We start from the raw sequence: 23339 nt of genomic DNA, 5'->3' as shown, positions 1-23339 counted from the left end.
AGACTGCAGAAAGCCTGCCAGTCTCCAAAACTACGAGCTGGGCCTGCCGCTAAAGGTCCCCAGGCTAGACGAGGCCGAGAACCCAGCATATGACCCTGCTCTGTACGAACCGCTGGGCTCCAGATGAGCGGCTGCCTGGCCCGCTCCTCAACACAAGAAGGAGGCCGCTGGGAGAGCCCCGGTCTCAGCAGCTCCCAAGCTCTCAGGATACTCAAAGCAAATCTGTCCTCCCATCCTCTACTGAGGCCTGTCCTCCTCATCTCTATGAAGATCCAGCGAATCTCTGGTGCCCAAGTACCCCCTGCAGGAGGCGCCCGGGCCTGCAGTCGCTGCAAGAGGAGCTCTTTCCAAGGCTCAGCGCCTGGAAGCAACCCCCGAACAATAAGCTTCCCCAATAAGGCTCTACTCTGATCGACTGGATCTATAATGCCCAAACCGCCCTGAGCCAGCGGAAGTGTAATAACTGCCCATGCAACCTTTGCCCGAGTTGGCTGACCGTCCCGCCCAGACCACAGAAAGTTCCTGATCAGCCTCTGTACCTGGCTGATGCAAGAGCTCGAGAAAATCCAGCAAGACGTAATGTACCACATAGTCGCTAACAGCACCTGATTTGCCACCACCACCCTCCCAGCCAAGGATAGTCGAGCTGTACTCCAATACAATAGCTTCTTCCGAATGCTCAGAAGAAGCGGGGCAATCTGCTGCTCAGGTGACAAATCAAGGCCAATCTGGCATCCCAAATACCGCACTGCTGTGCCTGGAGGAATCCATCTAAAACCGGGGTCCGGGCTCCATGCCGGAGTGGGAGCACTACTGATCCAAAAGGCCACTGTCTTGCGCCAATTGATCAATGCTCCCGAAGCTGCACTAAAAACCTGGAGCGACTGCTCTGCCCGAATAAGATTGGCCTCTTGGCCATGCAAAAATAAGCCCGTGTCGTCTGCAAACTCAGCATCAAGCAAATCCTCCCCCCGGACTGGGAGCTGAAGTCCTCTCAAACCAACCTCCTCTGCCGTCAAATACATACTCATAGCCTCCGCAAAGAAGAGAAAAAGGAAAGGGGCGAGAGGACACCCCTGACGGACTGATCTGGTCAGCTCAAAACTCGGCCCCCGACCTCCAGCAATCAGCACCTGGCTGCGAGCTGTGGAATACAAAGCTGCCACCCCTCTGATCCATCCTGGCTCAAAGCCCAGGCGTAGCATAGTGCCCTCTAAGAATCCCCAATCAACTCTATCGTATGCCTTCTCAAAATCGAGAAGCATCACGACCAAGTCCTCGCCAAGAAACCTAGCTCGGGCCGTCGCCTCCCAGAAAGTAAAGATGTTGTCAAGGATACTGCGCTCCTTGACAAATCCTGTCTGAGTAGCATGAATCAACTCCCCCAGGAAGGGCTGGATCCTCAAACTCAAGGCCTTTGCTAAGACCTTGTAGACAGTATTGAGGATCGTAATAGGCCTCCAATGCCGAATGTCATCCGATACTCCCTCCCCCTTGGGGATAAGATAGATCAAGCCCTCTGAAAAGCTCTGCGGCATCACCCCAGTGTCCAAAACATGCTGAAAGCCCCTGCGGAGGCTTGGCCCCAAAAGGTCCCAATAGCGCATAAAAAAGGCCGGCGTCAGTCCGTCCTCCCCTGGGCAACTATGTCGCGGCAGGACCCTCAAGGCCTCGGCAAGCCCAATCTCTGACAGAGGCGCACCTAGAACTGTGCGCATATGGTCTGTGACCCTCCTCTGCACATGGGCCCACACAGTCTGTTTGCACACATCTCGATCCTCAGTGGCTGGCTCCGCTGAAAGCAGGTCACTATAAAAAGCAGTGGCAATGGCTCTGATCTCCCCGAGCTCAGTAGCTATCGATCCATCCGGTCTACCAAGCTGGCGAACTCCTGCTCGCGCATGACGGGGTCCAGTGATCTCAAAAAACTCCCCAGTCACTCTATCACCAAGCTGCGTCCACTGAGAGGCCTGACGACGATAGTAAAACTCATGTCTCTGCTCCTCTACCTCTCTAACCTCCTGGCGTGCCTGGCTCAGCTGGGACGCCACCCACTCACATGCAGGCTGCTGCTCCTGAAGGCGCTGTAGCGAAGCAAGGCTGCGTCTCAGCCGTTGCTCCCGCTCGCGAATCTCTCCCAGTCGTGTCAAAGCTGCAGCATGTAGAAAAGAGCTAAGATCAATGAGTCCCTGGGCACAGTGGCCCGCTGCATCCTGGTCAGAGCACTGACTATCATGCCAGATCCTCTCAATGTCCTCAGCGAGACTGGGATCTGCAAGTACCCTCTCTGGGATCCTCAACTGCAAGCTGGGCTCCCGTGTCCCCTCCTCCAATGTCAATATAACTGGCGCATGATCTGAAAATGAGGTGCCAGCAAGAATGCCGACGGAGCCCCCTCGCTCCCCTAACCAATCGCCCACATAAAAGCGATCAATCCGAGATAAATTAGTCCCTCCCTGCCGGCGATCCGACCGAGAGAAACTAAGACTGTCTTGAGACCGGGAGAAAGCCCCATGCTGCCATGCATCAGTGATCCTCAGTGACATGCAAAACCGGTCCCAAGCTGCAAGCTCCGTGCCATGCACTGTAACATGACTGCCTCCCACCCTATCTGCCGGGTCCTCGAGCATGTTGAAGTCTCCCCCAACACACCAATGTGCGGCCTCTGGCAATGCATCTGTAACCTGAGTCCAAAACTCTGCTCTGGCACTAGCATGATTGGGCGCATAGATGTTAAGCACACCCAATAGCTCATCATGCATCCTCAGAATGACATACTGTGCTCTACCAGGCACAATGATCCCTCGATCCATAATGGCCTGCCGCCATACATCTGCAATAACCATGCATACTCCTCCCTGTCCACCCAAAGGACCAAACCCTGCAGACCAAAAAGTGTCCCATCTACCAGGCATCACCGAACCATATCTCCGGATCCTGCTCTCACCCAAGTGGTGCTCCTGCATCATCAAAATGTCAATGCTGCCACCAACCAGGCATCTCTGAAGCTCCTGCCTCAAGCAACCTCGATAGCGTATAAAGTGTGCTCCGCCAAGGCCCTGTACATTCCATGAGATGATCCTCATGGATGCCCTGCTGAGGAGGATGCTGTCTCAGCCGTACGGCGGGCCTTCGCAAGCGGCTTGGATGGAGAGTAGTCCCCATCCGAACGGCTGCGAATCTGCCCACCCGGTGTACTGCAAGAATCCCGGATCAGGCGCCAGTGGCTGTGGCCCATGGCGACTGCCTCCTGCTCTGACAGAGAAACCTCGTGTATACTCACATATCCAGGGTCGCGTGCCAAGTCTGCCACTATGCGCACGACCAAATGCCGAATCCCTGAGGTATCCACACTCCCGGGATCCAAGAAGAAATGAGCCAACTCCCAAAGTCGGCCTATCACATGAGTCACCTCCAGATCACTCATGTGGTGAGAAAACTCAACTGCTTGAGTCTTCAAAGTGCTGAGAGCGAGCTCTAGAGTCCACTCCCGATCACAAGGTCCACATAGAGGGAACGAGAAGGCCACCGCTGAGTCTAGTGCCTCCTCCCCGCGGGCCGGAGGTATCACTACATGAACTCGAATGGGTGCTGGCTCATGGGGGCCCTCTGCTCCAAAAAGCCGTGTAAAGGTATAATCAAAGGCCTCCGAGCGCTGTCTAATGCCAAGGCGACTCAGCCGACTACGGATAGATGAAATCCGTGAGGCCCTAATCGGCATAGGTCTCCTCTGTGATGCTCGAGCGAGGTCAGTGCTCAGCGCTCGCCGGACTGCAGGTGAGCGCCAGGGAACAGCCAGGGTCTCCCGGGAAGGTGAGGCGGGCGGAGGGGGAGGAGGGGGAGGCGAGGGAGGTGGAGAGGGAGCCGCTGCCGAAACCGGAGCGGGGGCGGGAGGAGGCGAAGGTGGAAACGAGTCGGTGGGAGGGGACGGGGGTGGGGGGGGTGAAGAAGGGGGAGCTGGCATCTCCTGGTCCTCGGTCGCTGCAGGGGTCTCCTCCTGAAGGGGAGCAAAGCTGTTCCTCACGGGAACCCAGTGAGGCTGAGACTGTGGCTGCTGCTGCAGCGGTCTCTGTGTGTGCTGCTGTGGCTGTCTCCCTCGGCGGCGCCCCTGTCCAGGCTGCCACTCCGAGGTCTCTGTGGCCTGAGCAGGTGTCCCTGAGGCAGCCTGCCGAGCCGAATCTGTGGGCGGGCCATCAGTAGCCTGCGGCGGTGGTGAGGGTCGAGGTCTCCTGCGAGGGCAGGCCTTGGCCAGATGACCGACCTGCCTGCAAATGAAGCACTGGTTCGGGAGCCCCGAGAACTCCACTCTCTGATCTATCCACCCCCCCCCTATCCTAGGTAGCTGAATGACCTTAGGAAGGGAGGAGATGTCAGACACCAACACTCTGACCGAAGGTAGCCCAGTTGCTCTGGCCACCACTGAAGCTGCTGAGGGGCCCGTCTCTAGTACCGAGCCCACCAATGCTCCGAGCCTGGAGAGGAGCGGAAGATACTCCCGGCGGAGACTAGGGAAACAAACTGTAATATGGAAGAGGCGCTCTCCCTGTTCCGCCGCTGCTGGGTCAAATCCATGCTGCCAAGGTCTGAAGAAAGCCCGAGCACCCCTGATGTCCAGAGGACTCATGGCAAGGACCTTGGCAACGCTCTGGGCGGCCTCGAACTCGATCTGATAATGGCCCCGGCCCAGGAGCTGTACATCTAGGATCTTGCCCACATCTGCAAGGAGGCGAGCCTGAAGAAGATCCCTGATCTCCCCTCTGCTGGGGCGAGTGCCGACTATACGGCAGATGGTGGAATGAGCCTGGAGGCGTTCCACCTCTGCAGTGAGGCTCGCTTCCTCTTCCAGCGAAAGAGAAAGCCTGATGGGGATGTCCTCGGGGGCGGGCGAGGGGGCTACGGGTGAGTCCCTCTGAGGCGAGGCGGGAGGAGTCTCCATCAGAGTCTGAAGCTCAGGCGAAGGCGAGGCGAATGCGGAAAACCTGCAAGAAGCGGGCTGCACCCAAAGAGGCGGAAGACCGGATGAAAATGAAGAAAAAACAAAACCCCCGGGGGTGACCAGCAGCACGAAAGAGGAGGGAGAGGGGGAAAACGAAGGAGAGGCCCTGGGGGGGGCGGCAAAAAAGCGAAAGGGAGGGGAGGCGGGGCGCTGGCGCGAACAGGCGGAAAGGGGGCGAACAGGCGAAGAGTGGGCGAAAAAACCAAAAGGCGGCTAGGCGGGGGGGGGGACGAAATGGGGAGGAGGCGCAGCAGCAGGCAGGCGGGGGGTGAAGATGCGAAACGGCGAGGAGAGGAAAGGGACGAAATAGCGAGGAGGGGGGAGGCGCAATAGCGAGGAGAGGGGAGCGAAGGCAGGCGGGGGGTGAAGAGGCGAAACGGCGGAGAGGTGGGGGGCGAACCGGCGACAGAGAAAAAGGGGGGGCGTGCAGGCACGCAGTGCAGGGTGGAGGCGGGAGGCTTCAGCGAGCTCGTTCGTTCATTTCTGCAGATGGTTCTTTCTTGCATTGCAGCAAACGGATTCAGCAGTTGCATTTTCAGATTCAGGACTATCAGGATCAGCTGAACTTCTCTATTATGCCTTTGTCACACTATGACATGATCCTTGGACAGTCTTGGTTATATGAGTATGATCCTTTGATCAGCTTTCGAGATCATTCCATTCGACTTTATCATAATCATCAAGAAATGGAATTATGAGGTCTGTTTAATTCTAAGCCGATTACTGTGGTTTCTGCTATGCAAGTCAAACGCTTAGTGCGTAAACGCGACAACACTTCTGCCTTAGTTATGTTGCGAGAAGCAGAAGACAATACAGTTGATCAATCGGAATCCTCGCCATCAGATATTTCTTATTTACAACAGCCCTTCTTTCAACCTTATAAGGATTTATTTCCTGACGAGCTGCCAACGACATTGCCTCCTCGACGTTCTGTAGATCATATGATTGATCTAATTCCTGGACAACCACCGCCAGTTCGAGCTCCTTATCGAGTTTCTTATTCAGAATCTCAAGAAATTCAGAGACAATTGGCAGAGTTGTTAGATAAAGGTCATATACGTCCAAGCAAAAGTCCTTTTGGTGCTCCAGTTTTATTGGTCAAGAAGAAGGATGGATCTATGCGACTTTGCATTGATTATCGTGTCCTTAATAAGCAGACAATCAAGAATAAGTTTCCCTTGCCTCGCATCGATGAGCTCTTTGATCAGTTGCTTGATGCAAAGGTATTTTCGAAGATTGATCTGAAGTCAGGCTATCATCAAATCAGGATTCGAATTGGAGATGAATATAAGACAGCTTTCAAAACAAAGTATGGACATTATGAATTTTTGGTCATTATATTTGGGTTAACCAATGCCCCAGCTACTTTCATGACTTTGATGAATGACATCTTTGGTCCTTACTTGGATAAGTTTGTCATCGTTTATCTGGATGACATTTTGGTCTTCAGTAAGACTTTAGCAGATCACAAGCAGCATTTGCAGATTGTCTTCGACGTACTCCGTACGAATGTCTTGTACATCAACAAGAAGAAGAGTCAGTTTTTCAAAGATCATGTAGAATATCTTGGACACATCATCTCTGGACAGGGTATTGCAGTTGATCCTAAGAAGATACAGGTCATTGTTGATTGGCCTTTGCCACTTACAATTTCAGATGTGCGATCTTTCTTGGGATTAGCAAATTTTTACCACACCAAGGTTCACAAGTTCTCAGATATTGCTGCTCCTTTGACGGCCCTTACAAAGTTAGATAAATTGCAATGGTCACTTGAAGCTGAAAAGTCCTTTAATGATCTTAAGCATGCGTTGACAACTACGCCTGTTTTGGCTATTGCGGATCCAACTCAGCCGTTTGACGTCATGACCGATGCTTCGGATAGAGCATCTGGAGGCGTTCTTATGCAGAATGATCGTGTTATTGCTTTTGATAGTCATAAATTTTCGGCTATTCAAATGCGATATCCCGTTTATGACAAGGAATTTTTGGCAATTGTACATGCTTATAGAACGTGGAAGCATTATCTTCTTGGTGCAGATTCAGTGGTTAAGACGGATCATCAGTCTTTGACCTATATTTTTACTCAGCCAGTGATGAATCCTCGTCAAGGACGATGGGTTGAATTTTTGGCGAATTTTCACATGGCGATACTCTATGTTCCTGGATTACAGAATGTGGTAGTAGATGCTTTGAGCCGCATGCCTCGAGCTACGAACTTTGCTATCTCAAATGTGCAGATGGAGATTCCAGCATGTTTTAAGCATGAGTATTTGACAGATAGAGACTTTGGAGATGTCTTTCGAGCTCTCAAATCTCTTCATCCTACTGTTGCAGAAATGAATATGTTTGCCGCATATACAATTACAGATGATTTACTTTATTACTTAGATCGCATTTGTGTTCCTCACAATGCATCTTTGCGGAAACTCCTTATTCAAGAGCATCATGAAGTACCCTTTGCAGCTCATCCTGGAATTAACAAGACATATCGTCTGTTATCAGCAACATACTTTTGGCCTCAGATGCAACAGGATGTTATTAAGTTTGTTAAAGCTTGTCACTCTTGTCAAATTATGAAAGCTTCACGACAACTTCCTCAAGGATTGCTTTAGCCTTTGCCAGTTCCTCAGGAAAGATGGGAAAGTATAAGCATGGATTTCATCACTACTTTGCCGCGTTCGCAGAAAGGCAATGCTCAAATTTTAGTAGTGGTTGATCGGTTTTCCAAAATGGCACATTTTATTCCTTGCAAGAAGACAGTTTCTGCTCCAGATCTTGCAGCGTTGTTCGTACAGCATATTTTCAGAATTCATGGATTGCCAAGATCTATTGTTTCTGACAGAGATCCGAAGTTTACTGGACATTTCTGGACTTCCTTATTCAAATCCCTTGGTACGAATCTCTTGTTCAGTTCTGCTTACCATCCTCAGACAGATGGACAGACAGAAAGGGTAAATCAAATTTTGGAAGAAATGCTTAGACATTATATTCAGACAAGATTAGCTTCTTGGGAAGAATATTTGCCTCTTGTGGAGTTTGCTTACAACAATTCTCCGCATTCAGTCACTGGAATGACTCCTTTTCAAGCAGCATATGGTCACACTCCGCTTGTGCCTACAAACTTTGTTCTTCAACACAAGGTGGCATTAGCAGATCAGTTGATTCACGAAATGCAAGATATTCTTGTACAAGTTCGAGACAGACTGATTCATGTTCAGCAGAAGTATCAGAAGTATGCGAATAAGCACAGAAGGCATACTGAGTTTCAAGAAGGTGACTTGGTTTTGCTTTATGTTGCACCGCATCGATATAAGACAGTAAAGTCAGTCTTTTCGAAGTTGCGACCGCGTTTCTATGGTCCATTTAAAGTTATAAAGAAGATTTCAGTTGTCAGTTATAAGTTGGATCTTCCACCATCTTGGGGAAAAATTCATCCGACATTTCACATCTCTTGGCTCAAGGAATACATACAAGGAGATTCATCTATTCCGGAGTTATCTTCTTATGTTCCTGAGATCGAAGATGATCACATTATTCTTGTTCCTGAGAAGATTCTGGACGTTCGTCAGAAAGAAACAAGACGGAAGATTACTACAGAATTTCTTGTTAAGTGGATGGACTTGGATGAGTCAGATTCTACTTGGCAGACAGATGAAGAAATGCAACAATATCCTCAACTCCTCCAAGAATTCTTTGGCAGACGACCGACTCTCATTTAATCACATGGGTTTTATTTTAAATGGGAGGGAATGTCACGATTGTGACTTAGTTCATTATACAGTCTCCTCATGGTTACAGATATTGAAGAGACATGATTACAGAGGACCCCTACACTCAGAAGGTCACGACTATTCGCTCTAGAGACATGCCTCTTCATCAAGAGCCACACTCCTTCGACGACTGGTCACACCCCTTCGCTCTAGGGTTGCAACTCTTCACCCAATGGTTGCAGCTATTCATCCAAAGGATGTGTCTCTTCGCCTAGAGTCATGACTATTGGTCATGGGATGTGTCTTTTCATTCGTGTCTCTTGGACTCCTATATAAGGAGCATGTTGTATCACAATTTCAATCAATCAATCAAACATCTGTGTTCAAGTCTACTTTCAGTTTAAGTCTTAATACACAGATAGTGGATGAAATACTAAGTAATAACAGTAATCCTCACAATTGGTCGCAAGCTATGCAAGCTGAAATTTCTTCTATCATGAAGAATAATACATGGGATCTTGTGGAATTGCCTAAAGGCAAGCATGTAATTGGAACAAAGTGGGTGTACAAAGTCAAAAGAAAGTCTGATGGTACTATTGACAGGTACAAAGCAAGACTTGTGGCTAAAGGCTACTCCCAGAAAAAGGGAATAGATTATGAAGAGACTTTTGCTCCTACTTCGAGAATGACCACAATAAGATCAGTGATTGCATTGGCTGCCCATAAAGGATGGAAAGTGCATCAATTGGACATCAAAACTGCATTCTTAAATGGGGATTTACAGGAGGAAGTATATGTAAATCAGCCCATTGGTTTTGTAGTTCCTGGTGAGGAACATAAAGTATGCAGGTTGCACAAAGCATTGTATGGGTTAAAGCAAGCTCCAAGAGCTTGGTATGATAAGATGCATGCTCATCTAACCAGCCAAGGTTATGAGAATAGTCCAGCTGAAAGCACATTGTATGTGAATTCTCATAGTCATCTTGTATGTAGATGACATGCTCATTACAGGTACAAGCAAAGCACAAATTTCAGATTTCAAAGCTGAATTTGATATGTCAGATTTGGGGCCTTTACACTACTATCTCGGCATACAGTTTATGCATACAGATGATGGCATTGTTATGCAGCAAACTAAGTACATAAAAAGTTTGCTAAAAAGGTTTCACATGGATGAATGTAAGCCCATTTCTACTCTGGTAGAACCAGGTGTACGGCTTACTATGCATGATATTGGAGAGCCTTTTGAGGCCGGCATTTACAGCCAGGCAGTGGGATGCCTCATTTACTTGTGTAACACGAGACCAGACATATCTTTTGGGGTGTCTTTGTTGAGCAAATTCATGCACAGCCCGGCAAGCAGTCAAACGCATTTTTCGATATCTTAAGGGTACCCTGGATCTTGGTTTGTTCTATCCTAGGGGGGGCAGCTTGCAGCTTTATGCATACAGTGATTCAAATTGGGTTGGTGATTATGATACCAGGCAATCCACCAGTGGGAATTGTTTTTTTCTTGGCAGTTCATGCATATCTTGGTTGAGTAAAAAGCAACCCACTGTTGCTACATCTACTTGTGAGGCTGAGTACAGGGCAGTCTTTACAGCTACAGTAGATTGTGTATGGTTGAGAAGACTATTGGCTGATCTTCGTGAGTGTCAGCAGACACCCACCACCATTCTCACTGATAGCCAGAGTGCTATGGCCGTGGCACGAAATCTAGTATTTCATGCACGTACCAAGCACATAGAGATTCATTATCACTATGTCAGAGAGAGGCTACATGCAGGGGAGATGAATTTATCTTATTGCCCTACACAGGATAATGTTGCAGATCTATTCACAAAGGCTTTACCTCGAGAAAAGTTTGAAGCTTTCCGCAAAGCTTTGGGCTTACTCTCATACAGAGAGTGATCTGCTACCTTGTACAGGTTCACACTTCCACTACAGGGGGGATTTGTAGGCATATGCTCACTTATGGTAGTGCTATGTGTGAACAGGGCTTAACCAAGGGCACTTTTTTTCATGTGGTTTTTCCCCTTGGACATCAAGTGTGAAAGGACACTCTAACATATAATATTTTGTACTTCTATATTATATGGATGTGGCACACATGCAAGGGTTGACTTGCATTTTGTGGATACCACACTTTTGGCTCACTTATGGTAGTGCTATGTGTGAACAGGGCTTAACCAAGGGCACTTTTTCCCATGTGGTTTTTCCCCTTGGACATCAAGTGTGAAAGGACATATTTTGTACTTCTATATTATATGGATGTGGCACACATGCAAGGGTTGACTTGCATTTTGTGGATACCTCTCTCTCTCTCTTCACAAAATGCAAGTCAACCCTTGCATTGTGATGAAGCAAACAAGGTCTCTCCAAGGGACAAAGGTATGGATAGCTGATGAAGTCACCCCGCTACAACTCAAGAACAGATCGGCAGAGCTGAATAAAGTTAAAGAAGCAAGAAAGAATGGCAAATGGGCAATATACAGAGGACGACAAGTAATCATTAAAGAATTCCGTACCCCACCCCCCTCAAGAGCAAATCCATCCATGGATGAAATATAGCTATTTTTATTTTGAACCTCAATTTCGAACTAGATGCAATAGAACCCATTGTAATTTAAACTCTTAAGAGTCTTAAGAGTTCATTTTGAGTTATTTTTTTTCAGTTTTATGCCTCTTTGGCATCGATACCCAGAGTGGAATGTAAATGGATGTATCTGATTTGTCCCATAGGTCGGATTCGGCCTCCCGTGGACGTTAATATAACTTTCTTTCTTTCTTTCTCTCTCTCTCTCTCATTTCAGTGTGTGAGCTTCTCTACCCTGCACCTAACCCTAATGTGCAGGTTTGTGTGTGAGTGTGTGAGTCCAACACCCAACATCTATGTGATCTTCGAGGGCCGTCCTCTGTGGTCCACTCGGAGGGTAGCTCCGTGACACCTGACTCCCGAAGGGTGTCCAACAACCACCTAGGTACTCGAACAGATCGTGGAGCCTCCTGTGATCGCGGGGGATCTATTCCAGCTGCGGGCTCAACCTCCTGTGATGACTGAGGTGGATCAACTGGAATGATAGTCTGGGAATCATCATCAGACTCCTCTGGATCTCCAAGAAGTGGCGGCTCCTCGACAGTGGAAACTGGAACATGCACGTCAAAGACCACATCCCGGCTGACAGCAATCTCGTTCCTATCTGGATCATACAACCTGTATCCCTTGGAAAGAGAGTTATACCCCACAAATACAAGCTTGCGGGACTTGGAGGCAAGCTTCCCCCTCTGCTTCTTCGGAATATGTACATACGCGTCACTCCCAAAGACACGAAAGTGCGAGACATCAGGTTTCCTGCCAAAGTATGCCTCAAATGGAGTCATATGGGGTACTGAAGTCGTCGGAGATCGGTTGAGGGTATGGACAGCCGTTGCCACAGCCTCTCCCCAAAGTGGACGAGGAAGATCACGATGCTCCAGCATGGTCCTCGCCATCTCCACCACAGTCCTGTTCTTACGTTCAACAACTCCATTCTCCGAAGGCGATCCAGTATTGGCCAGTTCCCTTTTGATGCCATGATCTGCACAAAATCTGAGAAATACAGTCGAGGAGAATTCACCTCCTTTATCAGCCCTAAGAGTCTTAACCACTCTTTCTCCACCATCACGTGCCAATCCTTGAACCGTGCAAAAGCTTGGTCCTTCTGGGAAAGAAAGTAGACCCACGTGAATCTGGTACAATCATCAACAAGCAGCATAAAGTAGAGAGATCCTCCCAAAGATGGTATCTGCTGAGGTCCACACAAGTCAGTGTGAATCAACTCCAATGGTTTCGAAGCCCGCCTGGAAGCCTGCTTCGGAAAGGATTCCCTGTGCTGCTTACCACGTATGCAAGAACTGCAACGCCCTTGCCTACTACCAACATCTGGCAAGCCAACCACCATCTGGTCCCGGAAAGCTCGCCTCAATGCATCCACATTTAAGTGGCCAAAATGAAAGTGCCACAAATCTTCGACCTGAGAACTTGTCCATGAGGAGAGTGCAGAGAGCTTGTAGATACCATTCTCCACACCGCCTTTCCAAACAACCTGGCCAGTCTCACGGTCCCTTAGAGCAACTGAATGCTTCTCAAATTCCACCCGAAAGCCAGTCTTGCATACCTCATGCACTGACAGAAGATGAAAACCCAGAGCAGGGACATAAAGAACACGGGAAGCATGCTTGCTTCCCTTTCCGTCGAGAATAATCTCCATCCGGCCCTCACTATGTATCCGAACAGTGGAGTTGTCGCCAATAAAGATGCGATTTGACTGCCGTTCCAGATCCAGAAAAAAGTCACGGGATGGAGTCATGTGCCTGGAAGCACCACTGTCAAGAATCCATTCCCGGGTATCCTTCGCGGTGAAGCCAACTGCCTCCTCGCTTGAAGATGATGAAGCATCAGAGTCCACCATCTCTAAGTGCACAAATGCCGGAGTCTTTGTAGCTGAGGGTGAGGAATCAGCACTCTTCCCTGTCCGCTTAGGGCACTTCCTCCAGTAGTGGCCTTTCTCGCCACAATCATTACAGGATCTTTCGGCCTTCAGCTTCTCTCGTTCTGAATCAGGCTTCTTCTCAGAAGACTTCTCCGGTGAAGCCTTCCCTTTGCCCTTATTGTTATTCCGGCCTTTCGACCGTTGGCCAGTTAAGGCCTCCGAACCTCCGCTGTGAGGAGGGTTCGTGAAACGTTCCTCGTGGTCCAAGACCATTGGCACAAGCTCCTCCCAGATTATGGTGCTGAGCCTGCCACTCGTAATCAACGAGGAATAGAAAGCAGAATACTGAGCAGGCAAGTGGGAAAGCAAAGTGATGGCCATGTCTTCAGATGATCTCTCTTTCCCAGCTTGTAGGACTTCCTGCTGAAGGGCCTGCAGCTTGTTAATGTGTTCCCGCATCGTCGAGGACTTTGCAGGGTTTATAACCCGCATCTGCACTTCCAAGGAGATCCGTTTCATGGGTGATACCCTGTTATACAAAGAAGCCAAGTGCTCCCATATGCCTCTCGCCAGCGTCATGTGCTTCACATGATCGATCACTTGTGGTGTGCAATTGAGAAAAATAAACGACCGGACCCTGGCGTTGACACGATCCCACATGTGTGCCTGTGCCTCTCGGTCCTTCCTCGTCGACAGTAACTCCCCTTCCTTAGCCTCCGGCCGTGGAACTCGATGATGATAAAATCAGCAAGGTCATATGACTCCAGCACCGACTCCATCATGACCTTCCAGATGCCGTAATTGGACCCGTCCAACTGACGATCCACCGGGAACGTGGGGAGAGTCGGAATCTTCACGTGCTTCTCAGCCATCTCTAGTAAATCTGCCATCGCGGGGAGTAACCTGAAAGGGTGGGTGGGTGGGAAAAAAAATGAAAACCTGCAAGTGGCTGTCCAACACCTTAGCCCGCCTTCCTCTTGCACCTTCTCTTCCCAAACAGTCCAAAACAGTCCACCAATCAGCAGCCTAACGCTCCCCCTCTTGCACAGAAAAACTCCCAAGATATATCTCGAGCCTAGGGCTCTGATACCATGTCAGAATATGCAGCGGAAATGATAACCAAACTTGGGTAGACAAGAGCAAGTAGACTGCAGAAATAAACAGCACAAGAAACACAGAGAGATAGGTGTGTAAACTCTTCTCTATACACAAGATCCCGCAGAAAACTGAATGAGGAAGTGGTGGGGGCAAGGGGCCTATTTATATGCCCCTATGAGAGCAGTCGGCCAGCACTGAAGGGCCTCCACGACTGCATGTGCAGTCGGCCAGCAGAGAAAATGTCCACGACTGCATGTATCCAGTCGGCCAGCAGTCCAGTAGCCCACGAATGATCTGTGAGCAGTCGGCCAGCCACAGGACTGCAGTTGGGACAGTCGGCCAGCCCTGAAGTGGTCCTGCCAACCTCTGGCATCCCTCCCCACCACTGGAAAAAAATGGGAAAAAATAGGGAAAAATACGGGGAGTGAGGAAAAATGATAAAACACTTTATACAGGGCGGGCACACCCACAACAGAGGCCCTAGTGTATAAATATAGACAGGAGATGACTTCTAACAGTGTGAACAGGTGGTAAGTATTACCCTTTTTGGCCTTTTCAAATAATTGTAAGGTTGGGTGTTCACACCCATTTAAACATTGGCTGGACATTTGCTCTAATGTGGGTGCCCAACATTATTAATAACATTTATAGTTATTATTGCATGAAGTAATTCTTCTTCCCCTACACGTGGATGGTTGGTAAGAGTGTGATTGAAGAAAAGTACCCGCCTTGTTATTAGCAGCCTGTACCCGCCTCGTGATTAGCAGCTAGTACCCGCCTTTGTGTACCTGGTTGTACCTCCTATACCTGTTGTTCCTGTACAATCCATACCTATTTATACTAGCTTGTACTTGGCTATACTTGTACTAGCCTGTATCTGAATGTCCCCGACTGTACCTGATTGTACTTGCTAATGTACTTGCTGTTGGGGTACCCAATTGTACCTACAGTTTTACCAGCTGTTGTCCAACATCTATTGTTGCCAGGACCTGCCTACAATTTAGGAGTGCAATAAAAAAAAGGGATGAGCTTCTCTCTTGAGAATTGAATTTGAATATTTGTCAGATATTTATCTTTGTATTTTAGATTTAGTAATTATTAAAATTAAATGTTGTTTGTACAAGTCTTGTCAGGCAAAATATCACACCCTGTTGCCTTCATTAATAAGGCCATCGGGACGGTGACTTCTTCCCATCCGGAACCGTGCACCAATACACACGCCCATACTAACGCCTAGCAAGGTGAAACACCATGGAAGGAGCAATACCTGGTGCTCCCGAATCAGCTTTGCTTTCAATTTTCCTCATACCCCAAATGACCTTTACTGGCTCCTCCAAAATGTGAGGGCGTGGTCACGGTAATCAAGACCACTGAGGGCAGGTGTGTCAAATCTCCACTGGATCTCCTCGTGATGGTTCCTGGTACGAGACTCGAAACCTGCAAACAAATAAATAAACAACAAGGGGGTGTAGGCCTGATTCACCTCCCAACCATGACAGCCGTGGGCAAGCCCACAGTCTTGGTTGTCCCCACCGAGCCATGAGCTGAGCTAACTAGGTTGACATACCGACCAATCTCCTCCTCGCGACGTCCCATACCGCCACGAAGCTGCCCTCGCGGGCCTCGAGATTGCTGCCGCCTCGGTTGCATAAAGCAGGTGCACGTCTGCACTAGATCTAGGCTCCAAGACCATAGAGCTCTCACAAACTCGCGAGACTCTATATATCCCAATAACTAACCTTGGCCACCCTTTTATAGGCTCTTGGCCGGTCATCGGGCGTCCATACTTGGGCGCCCGCCCGTCCATACTTGGGTGCCCGCCCGTTAGTCTATCCCTAACTCAGCTCGTCAATCAGCCTGCCTAGCTCCAAGCTTCCCCAAGCCTCGAAACTAGTCTTGCATGCAGCTCACGGTAGATACACACTGCACATGACATACTTCCCTTCCTCTAAGAGCTCACTCCTGAGCTCACTAAAAAGCCAGGATAATCTCTCTGAAGAGTAGTCAATGTCTCCCAACACGATCCTTCCACTGGATCTTGTATTCTGTGATAAGCGTATTACGCAATCTTCTTTCACGAAATCCAAGAATCTTTTCAGGTTCGTGCGGAACAAATGTCATGTCTTCGACATCTATAATTTCTTGAGGAGTAACTAACTGATCTGTTCCACCCAGTACTTCCTTAAGTCTACTGACATGAAATACAGGATGAACTTTCACATGAGAAGGCAAATCCAATTCATATGCAACTGAACCAATCCGTCGTGTAATACGAAATGGTCCACAGTATCTAGGGGATAATTTCGGAGATCGATCTGTCCGTAAAGTCTCGAAATCTTTCGGAACTCGCAAATACACCATCGTTCCTTAGAGAACTCGTTGGGTGAACGATGTCTATTAGAATAAAATCTGTCTCGGTCTTGAGCACTTCTAATAGATTCCTTTGCAACTTGTAACATTTCCTGCATATCTTGCAAAAAATTACGTGCTGCATCATGCTGAAGTCCTGAGAATCCTACTGTAACAGGTGATCTAGGTTGAAAACCATACATAAGCATGAAAGAACTAAACCTTGTACTCGTATGCTTAGTACTGTTATATGCAAATTCTAACATAGGAAGATAATTCTCTAAAATTTGATTCACTCTTTCAGTCTGGCCATCAGATTGAGGATGATCTGAGGAACTCAAATTCAAAGTTGTTTCCAACTTCTCAAAAACAAGTTTCCAAAAATCACTCGTAAACTTAGAGTCACTATCACTGACTATGTCCTGCGGTAACCCGTACAGTCTAAACAATTGCTCGATAAAGTGCCGTGCTAATTGCGTAGCTGTAATAGTCTTCCGGGTCGGTAAAAATCTAGTCATTTTTGTCAAGCGATCTACCACAACCCAAATAGAATCGTGGCCTTGATGTGTTCTTGGCAATCCGGTATTGTAGCTTTCATCTGTAAGTCCCTAAACTTCTGGAGGTAGACATCATAAGTGAGGTGCTGCGAGGTCATGGTCAAAGCTGAAAACCGAGCAACAACATCATAATCATCCTCTTTCTTGAGGAATTCCTTCTTGAAGACGTCTTCGAATTGTGCCCAAGTTGTTGACTTAGGGTTGAGTTCCTTCCACCAAAGCAAAGCTTTGCTGGACAGGAAACCTGCTGCTAACTGGATCTATTTTCCGTCATCATATGGATGAAACTGAAAGTGAACTTGCCACTTATGTAGCCACGTGTCCACGATCTCCTTGGTGCGCTGCTTGTGCTCGCCCCTGAACGGTTCCGGAGTAATGTTGGGGCCTAAAGCAGAAGCCAAGGTATCCATACCCGATAGAGTAGAGAGGTTAGTGGTCAATAGTGCGATGGAGTTTTGCAAAGCTTGCATCAGGGCTGCGATTTGTGCCTGACGTTCCAAAGAAGAAGCTTCGAGAGCTACTTTGAACTCTTGGAAATCTGATTTTGACACATAATCGTCAAAAAGATCGGCATCGGTATCTTCCGTAGCCGGCAAGCCTTCGCGTTCCACAAGGGGCTCCAACTCCGATTCTTGGGTCGACATCGTGAAGAGGGTAAGTGGCTCCAAAAATGACTGCTAAACTTGGCATCTCGATCTGACACAATGGTCCTGGGTATGCCACCTATGGGGTACCGATGCCGAATAAACATGTTAGCAACATCCTCAACAGTCACGCTAGCCCTACAAGGAATAAGCATACCAAATTTGCTAAAACGATCAACAATTGTCAAACACTGCGTATTACGCTTACCCGGACTAGGGGGCAGGTTCGTCACAAAATCCATTGAAATGTCTTGAAAAGGTACTTCGGGAATGGGTAAAGGTTGTAACAACCCTATCTTCTTCCCACGAGGAGCTTTCTCCTTTTGACAAACCAGACATTGTTGCACATGAGTGAACATGTCTTGCCACATTCTTGGCCAATAAAACTTTTACCTTATTGAGAGTCGAGTCCATGCCCCTATGACCATCAGTGACGGCATCATGGGCATCGTGGAGAAGAGTTGCTTGGAACTGTTACAACATGCAAAGTCGACCTTTGTAGAAAAGCAAACCATTGATCGTTCCCCTTTGGGAGATGATGCAGGCATATGTCACTCTTTGGACAGCTGAGTTGATAGGGGATATGCACATCGGATTTTTTTGGTCGTTGTTGAAGACCTTTGATTCTATAGGTGTGATTGTGTCCTTTTTATGCTTTAAGCTTTAGTAAGTGCATAGAAGTAACTATTGGAAGTTATCTTACTAGTGATTCTTTTTTGGTGAAATTTGGTCTTTTTTGCAGCTGGGCTAAAGCTTTAGAGGAACTCCCACTCCAAAATGTGCGTTTCAATAGCGGGTGCCACTTATAATAGATGTAGGGCCTGGTGACTGTGACCAGGCCATTTAATTGACGTATGCATATTTGTAAGTCTGCCTGGATGTATGTTGATCGATGGTTGTTTGATGAATTTTTTTGTCTAATGTTGCAGATAAAATGGATTGTCCCTACTGCCCCTATTCAGCCTGTAGCTGTCATGGGGGGCTTTCCCTGCAATGCATGTAAGTTGCATCACTGTTTCGGTATATCTCAAGGTTGGGTCATGAAGATCTCAGCAGTGGGATAATCATATAGGCATGTCACACATGCAAATTGTAATGGTTGCATCACCTTGTACATGAAAGACGTAATGGTGGTCTTTAAAGAAAGCAGTCTTTTCTTTCTACTTATCACACCTTCAGTTTGAACTCCTGATTCTTTGCCTATGATTTTGCTTCTGTTCTTAGATTAATGAAAAAAAATACTGTTTTTTTTTTGGTTTCATTTTGTTTTTTAGGGTTCGATGTAGGATCACTTGTTGAAGAAGCACCAGATGACTTAGAGGGTTTGGATGCTTCAGCAGCACACGCAGCTGAAATATTGTCTAAAGAACCTTCAAACAGTGAGTCTATCCCTCTCTTGATCTGTTCTCTCTCTCTCTCTCTCTCTCTCACACACACACACACACGCGCGCGCGCGTGCGCGTGCGTATGCACACATGCACATTATACATTTGCATGTATATGCACCGTATGTGCACACTATACATATGCACGTACAAGTACACACACCCCCACATGTACATCACCACGTTATACATATATATGTATGTGTGTTACACACACACACACACACACACACACACACACACACACACACATATTTTTTTTGGTAATACGTTATATTACTAGTGGGAAACCTTGCAAGTCGAGGAGAAAACCCACAATCAGAGTACAGAAAACATGAGGTAAGTTACAAGCCGAGCTGTCCAACTATGAGACAACTAAAATTCAAAAGCAATCAAAGAACACTTGTAGCTGATGCAAGGGAAGATCTCCAAGGTCAAAAGAATCCCGAAGAGATAAAAGAAGGGATCTCTTGAAGAAAGCAAAATAGGGAATATCTTGTGTGGTAAAGATCAATTGATTTCTTGCATAATAAATGGACCATAGGGCCCATAATCTAGTCCATGCAATGAAAGAATCAAATTGTGTCAAAGTGGGGGAAATGCTGTCAAATAGCCAAATTTTTTTAGCAAAACATTGTTAAGAATCATGGATCAGGCTCTCCTAATGACAAGACATCTACCTGATCATAAACTAATCCTACAATAATGACAACACTAATCTAAGGTGGATAAAAATAAAGAAAAGTCATCATGTGCTAATTAAGATGCACTCGAGTACAATTAGACACCAAGATAAATTAGCTTGGATACATAGGTGCAAGTGATACGTTTATTGCTTGAAAATGACCCCCTTTTATTGGAGTAGCGAACCACCAAGAATCTAGAGGAGTTGCCAACATGGTAGAGGCTAGTTTGTAGCACTAGAGCCTCCCTGAATGAAGAGAGAGGACTCCAATTTATAGATTTGGGCCTCCCATGAGCTAAAATGGCAAGAGAAGGCTATAATGACAAGTGGAGAGCCATACAATAGCTGAAGTGACAAGTGTGAGGCCACTTGTCTCACTTTGATCCACTTTTTGACAAGTGTGAGAATACTTGTCTCACTTTGATTCACTTTCTTGCCACATGTCTCAATTTAAGAGATGGGTTCTCCCATAATCTTTACCTTTAAAAATATCCCAACTGGTAGAGATTTTGCCAAATGTGCTTTGGCATGTCTCCCAATTACGAATGGAATTTCCATCGGAGTTGGGCCAAAAATAGTAACCCTCCTAAATTTTAGGAGTGCGATCCTTTGTATTCTAGGATAATCCCCCATTCCCAAAGTTTGTACTTTTCAAATATTTAGACGTCGTGGAGTCCACCAGACCCCTTTCATACTGGGAAATGTCTAGGTTGGTGACATCTGCTTTGGCCAAGGGATAAAGTGTCAATGACAATGCTTAAGCGGTAGAAGCTTGGACTTAGCAAAATTAATTTTCAGGCTTGCCCGCAAGACCATATAGATTCAGAGCATCCATAATTATTTTAACATCATCTTGAGTGTTCCTTGGAAAGAAAAATGAGTCATCCGCATAAGCTTGACTAACAAAGTGATTCACATCTGAAATCTATATGCCATGTTCTGTGCAAGCAGTTTGTCCATTAATTCTAGAGCATGGGATGAGTGGCTATTGCATAGAGCAATGCACTGAAGAGGCAACCTTGTTGCAGTGATTTGCCTAGAGACCAAATATTTGAAAGACCTTTGTGTAATATACATCGAGCAGGGCCTCCTCCATAGAGTCCGTAAATAATATTTCTCATCTTAGGTCCAAACTCCATATTTTCCATGACACTGGCACTAAACTGCCATTGTACTGTATCAAATGCTTTTTCTATGTCTATTTGCATTACGAGTACATCCTGTTGAGTATCTTTCACATATTCAATGCCAATGTAAGCATTGGCAATGTTATCCATTATTTGCCTTTTGGGCACAAAACCATATTGTGCAGGGTGTAGACCCTCATATAAGATGTTCTTCAAACGGTTAACCATCATTTTTGCAACTAATTTGTAAACCACAGGCATAAGAGTTATTGGTCTCCAATTCGATAGCTTTTCACAAAGATGTTTTTTGGGAAATAAACGAACCAATTCCTCTATCTAGGAAGAAGGGAGTTACCCCAAATGCTAATAACAATTAATCATAAAAAGCAACTCAGATTTCAGCATATTCCAGAATGCTAGAAAAAATTCTCCCAAATTTTGTAGTGTATGCTAATGTTCTTCCATGGTGAATTCAACCTCTAAATTAGATGACTGCTACCGTGCATCAATAATTCTTTGAATAGGTTCATTGGGGCTGCAAAAAGGTCACTAAAGTAATCATAGACTTTCCTTTCTAATTGTTGCCTACTGTCAATCTAACAATCATCGTGATTCTTAACTCTATGAATGCATTGCAAAGTCCTAGAAGCATGTAAGCCCTTGAAAAATCCTTTAAACGAGCAACATGTGTCTTTTAGAGGTTTTTGTCTCGACCTGATGTGCCACTTTTGTAGCTTTCTTTCATCATTTCTTTTAAGACAAAATGCTTGCTTGCATCAATGCCTCTTGCTCTGAATTGATGACCACATTCAGTGAGTTGTTGTGTAACATGCAGAAGCTTCAGGGGAGATCGGTAACTTCAATGCTCAGAAAACAGCTTGCTTGTCGCGAGACGAAATTAACGCGCAAAACTGAAAATAGATGTGCAAAAAAATAGAGAGAGAGAGAAAGGGAGAAGAGGACACAGTATTGGGTCCCGAATACCCTCTGTAGGGCCCCCACCACGAATGGTGTATTTGCTTTTATTAGAATGATGTAAAATAGTGAAATAAAAGACTAGCTGAACCTTCTTGGCTGAGATGAATCTCTGCCCTTGACCTTCAATCCTTCACCCTTTTTACGTTAGCTTGATCTAGGCTGTCCTGGCCCGTGCTTCAGCTTCAACACTTGGCAAATGATGAGATGAATAGAATGATATGTGGGCTAGGTATTTATACCCTTTCTAGACGACAGTCGGCTGGCTAAAAGGCAGTCGGCTGTCTCAATATGCTCCACGACTGAATAATACAGCACAAAATCAGAATTAAATGCTGCGCATGACTAATAATAGGCTTGGGCACTTAGGCGCATGGGCAAAGGAGGTTGGACACTGTGCACCTGCTGTCCTGGAGGCTGGGCAGCCTGTATGGGCTGCCCTATACTTGCCCTATAGCCATCCCATGATTGGATAACCAATCGGCTACCCATGCCCTAGGGCTATCTGTAGCCCTCCCATGACCTACCCATGGCTGGTGGGTACAGCCAGGGCCTTCCTGGCCCTTATGGGGATTGTCTTATACTTTCCCCATGCCCACAAGAGTCCCTGGGGTAGCCCTATGGGCTGGCCCCTTTTTTAAATGAAAACCCTAACTGTCTACACAGTGCTCTGGCATCCAGTATCATACCAGATACACAGAGTCACTGACATCATTCCAGAGGGAGACTCACAACGCGGACTGGCACTGTTTCATGTGCAGGACAATGCACACCTAACCTCGGACGACTGGAATGGAACCCTGGCTGACTCGTCCTGGACTGGGCTCACATGGGACCAGTTTTCCATCCCAGGTCCTGCACCTTCTGTACAGATATGTCTACGTGGCATCCAAGTGCGGGATGCACGTGACATGTTGAGCCACGAGTTTTGCGTCCTTCACGCTACCTCTTTCTTCTCCTAAGAACCATTTACCATAATAAAAAATAACAGTCTACATGCAAGTGGCGAATCTGCGCCAAGCCATGCCAATGTCAACAAACATATGCATCTTCAAGGGCTGCATTGAGCCACCAAATCAACAAAAAATTGATGTTTTAGATAGCTATTGTGGATCAGCAGTAGCCTCTTTTGTGGGAGTGGTGCATGATACATCCATTGTTGACATGCCAAAATACATCATCATCCACAATGGGTAATGATCTGAAAGACACATCGAGTAGTCTATGGACATTTTGCATGTGAAAGTATCATATTGATTTGCATTCAACATGTACCATCTGTCTAGACGAGCCCAATAGTTAGTAATAGCATTATGATTAAAATTATACCCTTGCGTGGTA

The 23339-nt window shown here is 46.9% G+C and overlaps 1 protein-coding gene across 1 annotated transcript in view; it reads left to right on the top strand.

The window, feature by feature from the left end:
* Positions 1-23339, top strand: part of LOC147641525 (uncharacterized) — a 47752-nt gene that overhangs the window by 17867 nt on the left and 6546 nt on the right. The window contains exons 3-5 of the mRNA XM_086785749.1: positions 18569-18605; positions 18756-18825; positions 19101-19205. Of these exons, the coding sequence (XP_086641875.1) occupies positions 18569-18605; positions 18756-18825; positions 19101-19205 (212 nt within the window). The remainder of the gene's footprint in view (positions 1-18568; positions 18606-18755; positions 18826-19100; positions 19206-23339) is intronic.

This window comes from Cibotium barometz, chromosome 1 (assembly GCF_041138505.1).
Source record: "Cibotium barometz isolate CiBa-2024 chromosome 1, ASM4113850v1, whole genome shotgun sequence".
Classification (NCBI taxonomy): Eukaryota; Viridiplantae; Streptophyta; class Polypodiopsida; order Cyatheales; family Cibotiaceae; genus Cibotium; species Cibotium barometz.
This window is presented reverse-complemented; position numbering and strand designations above follow the sequence as displayed.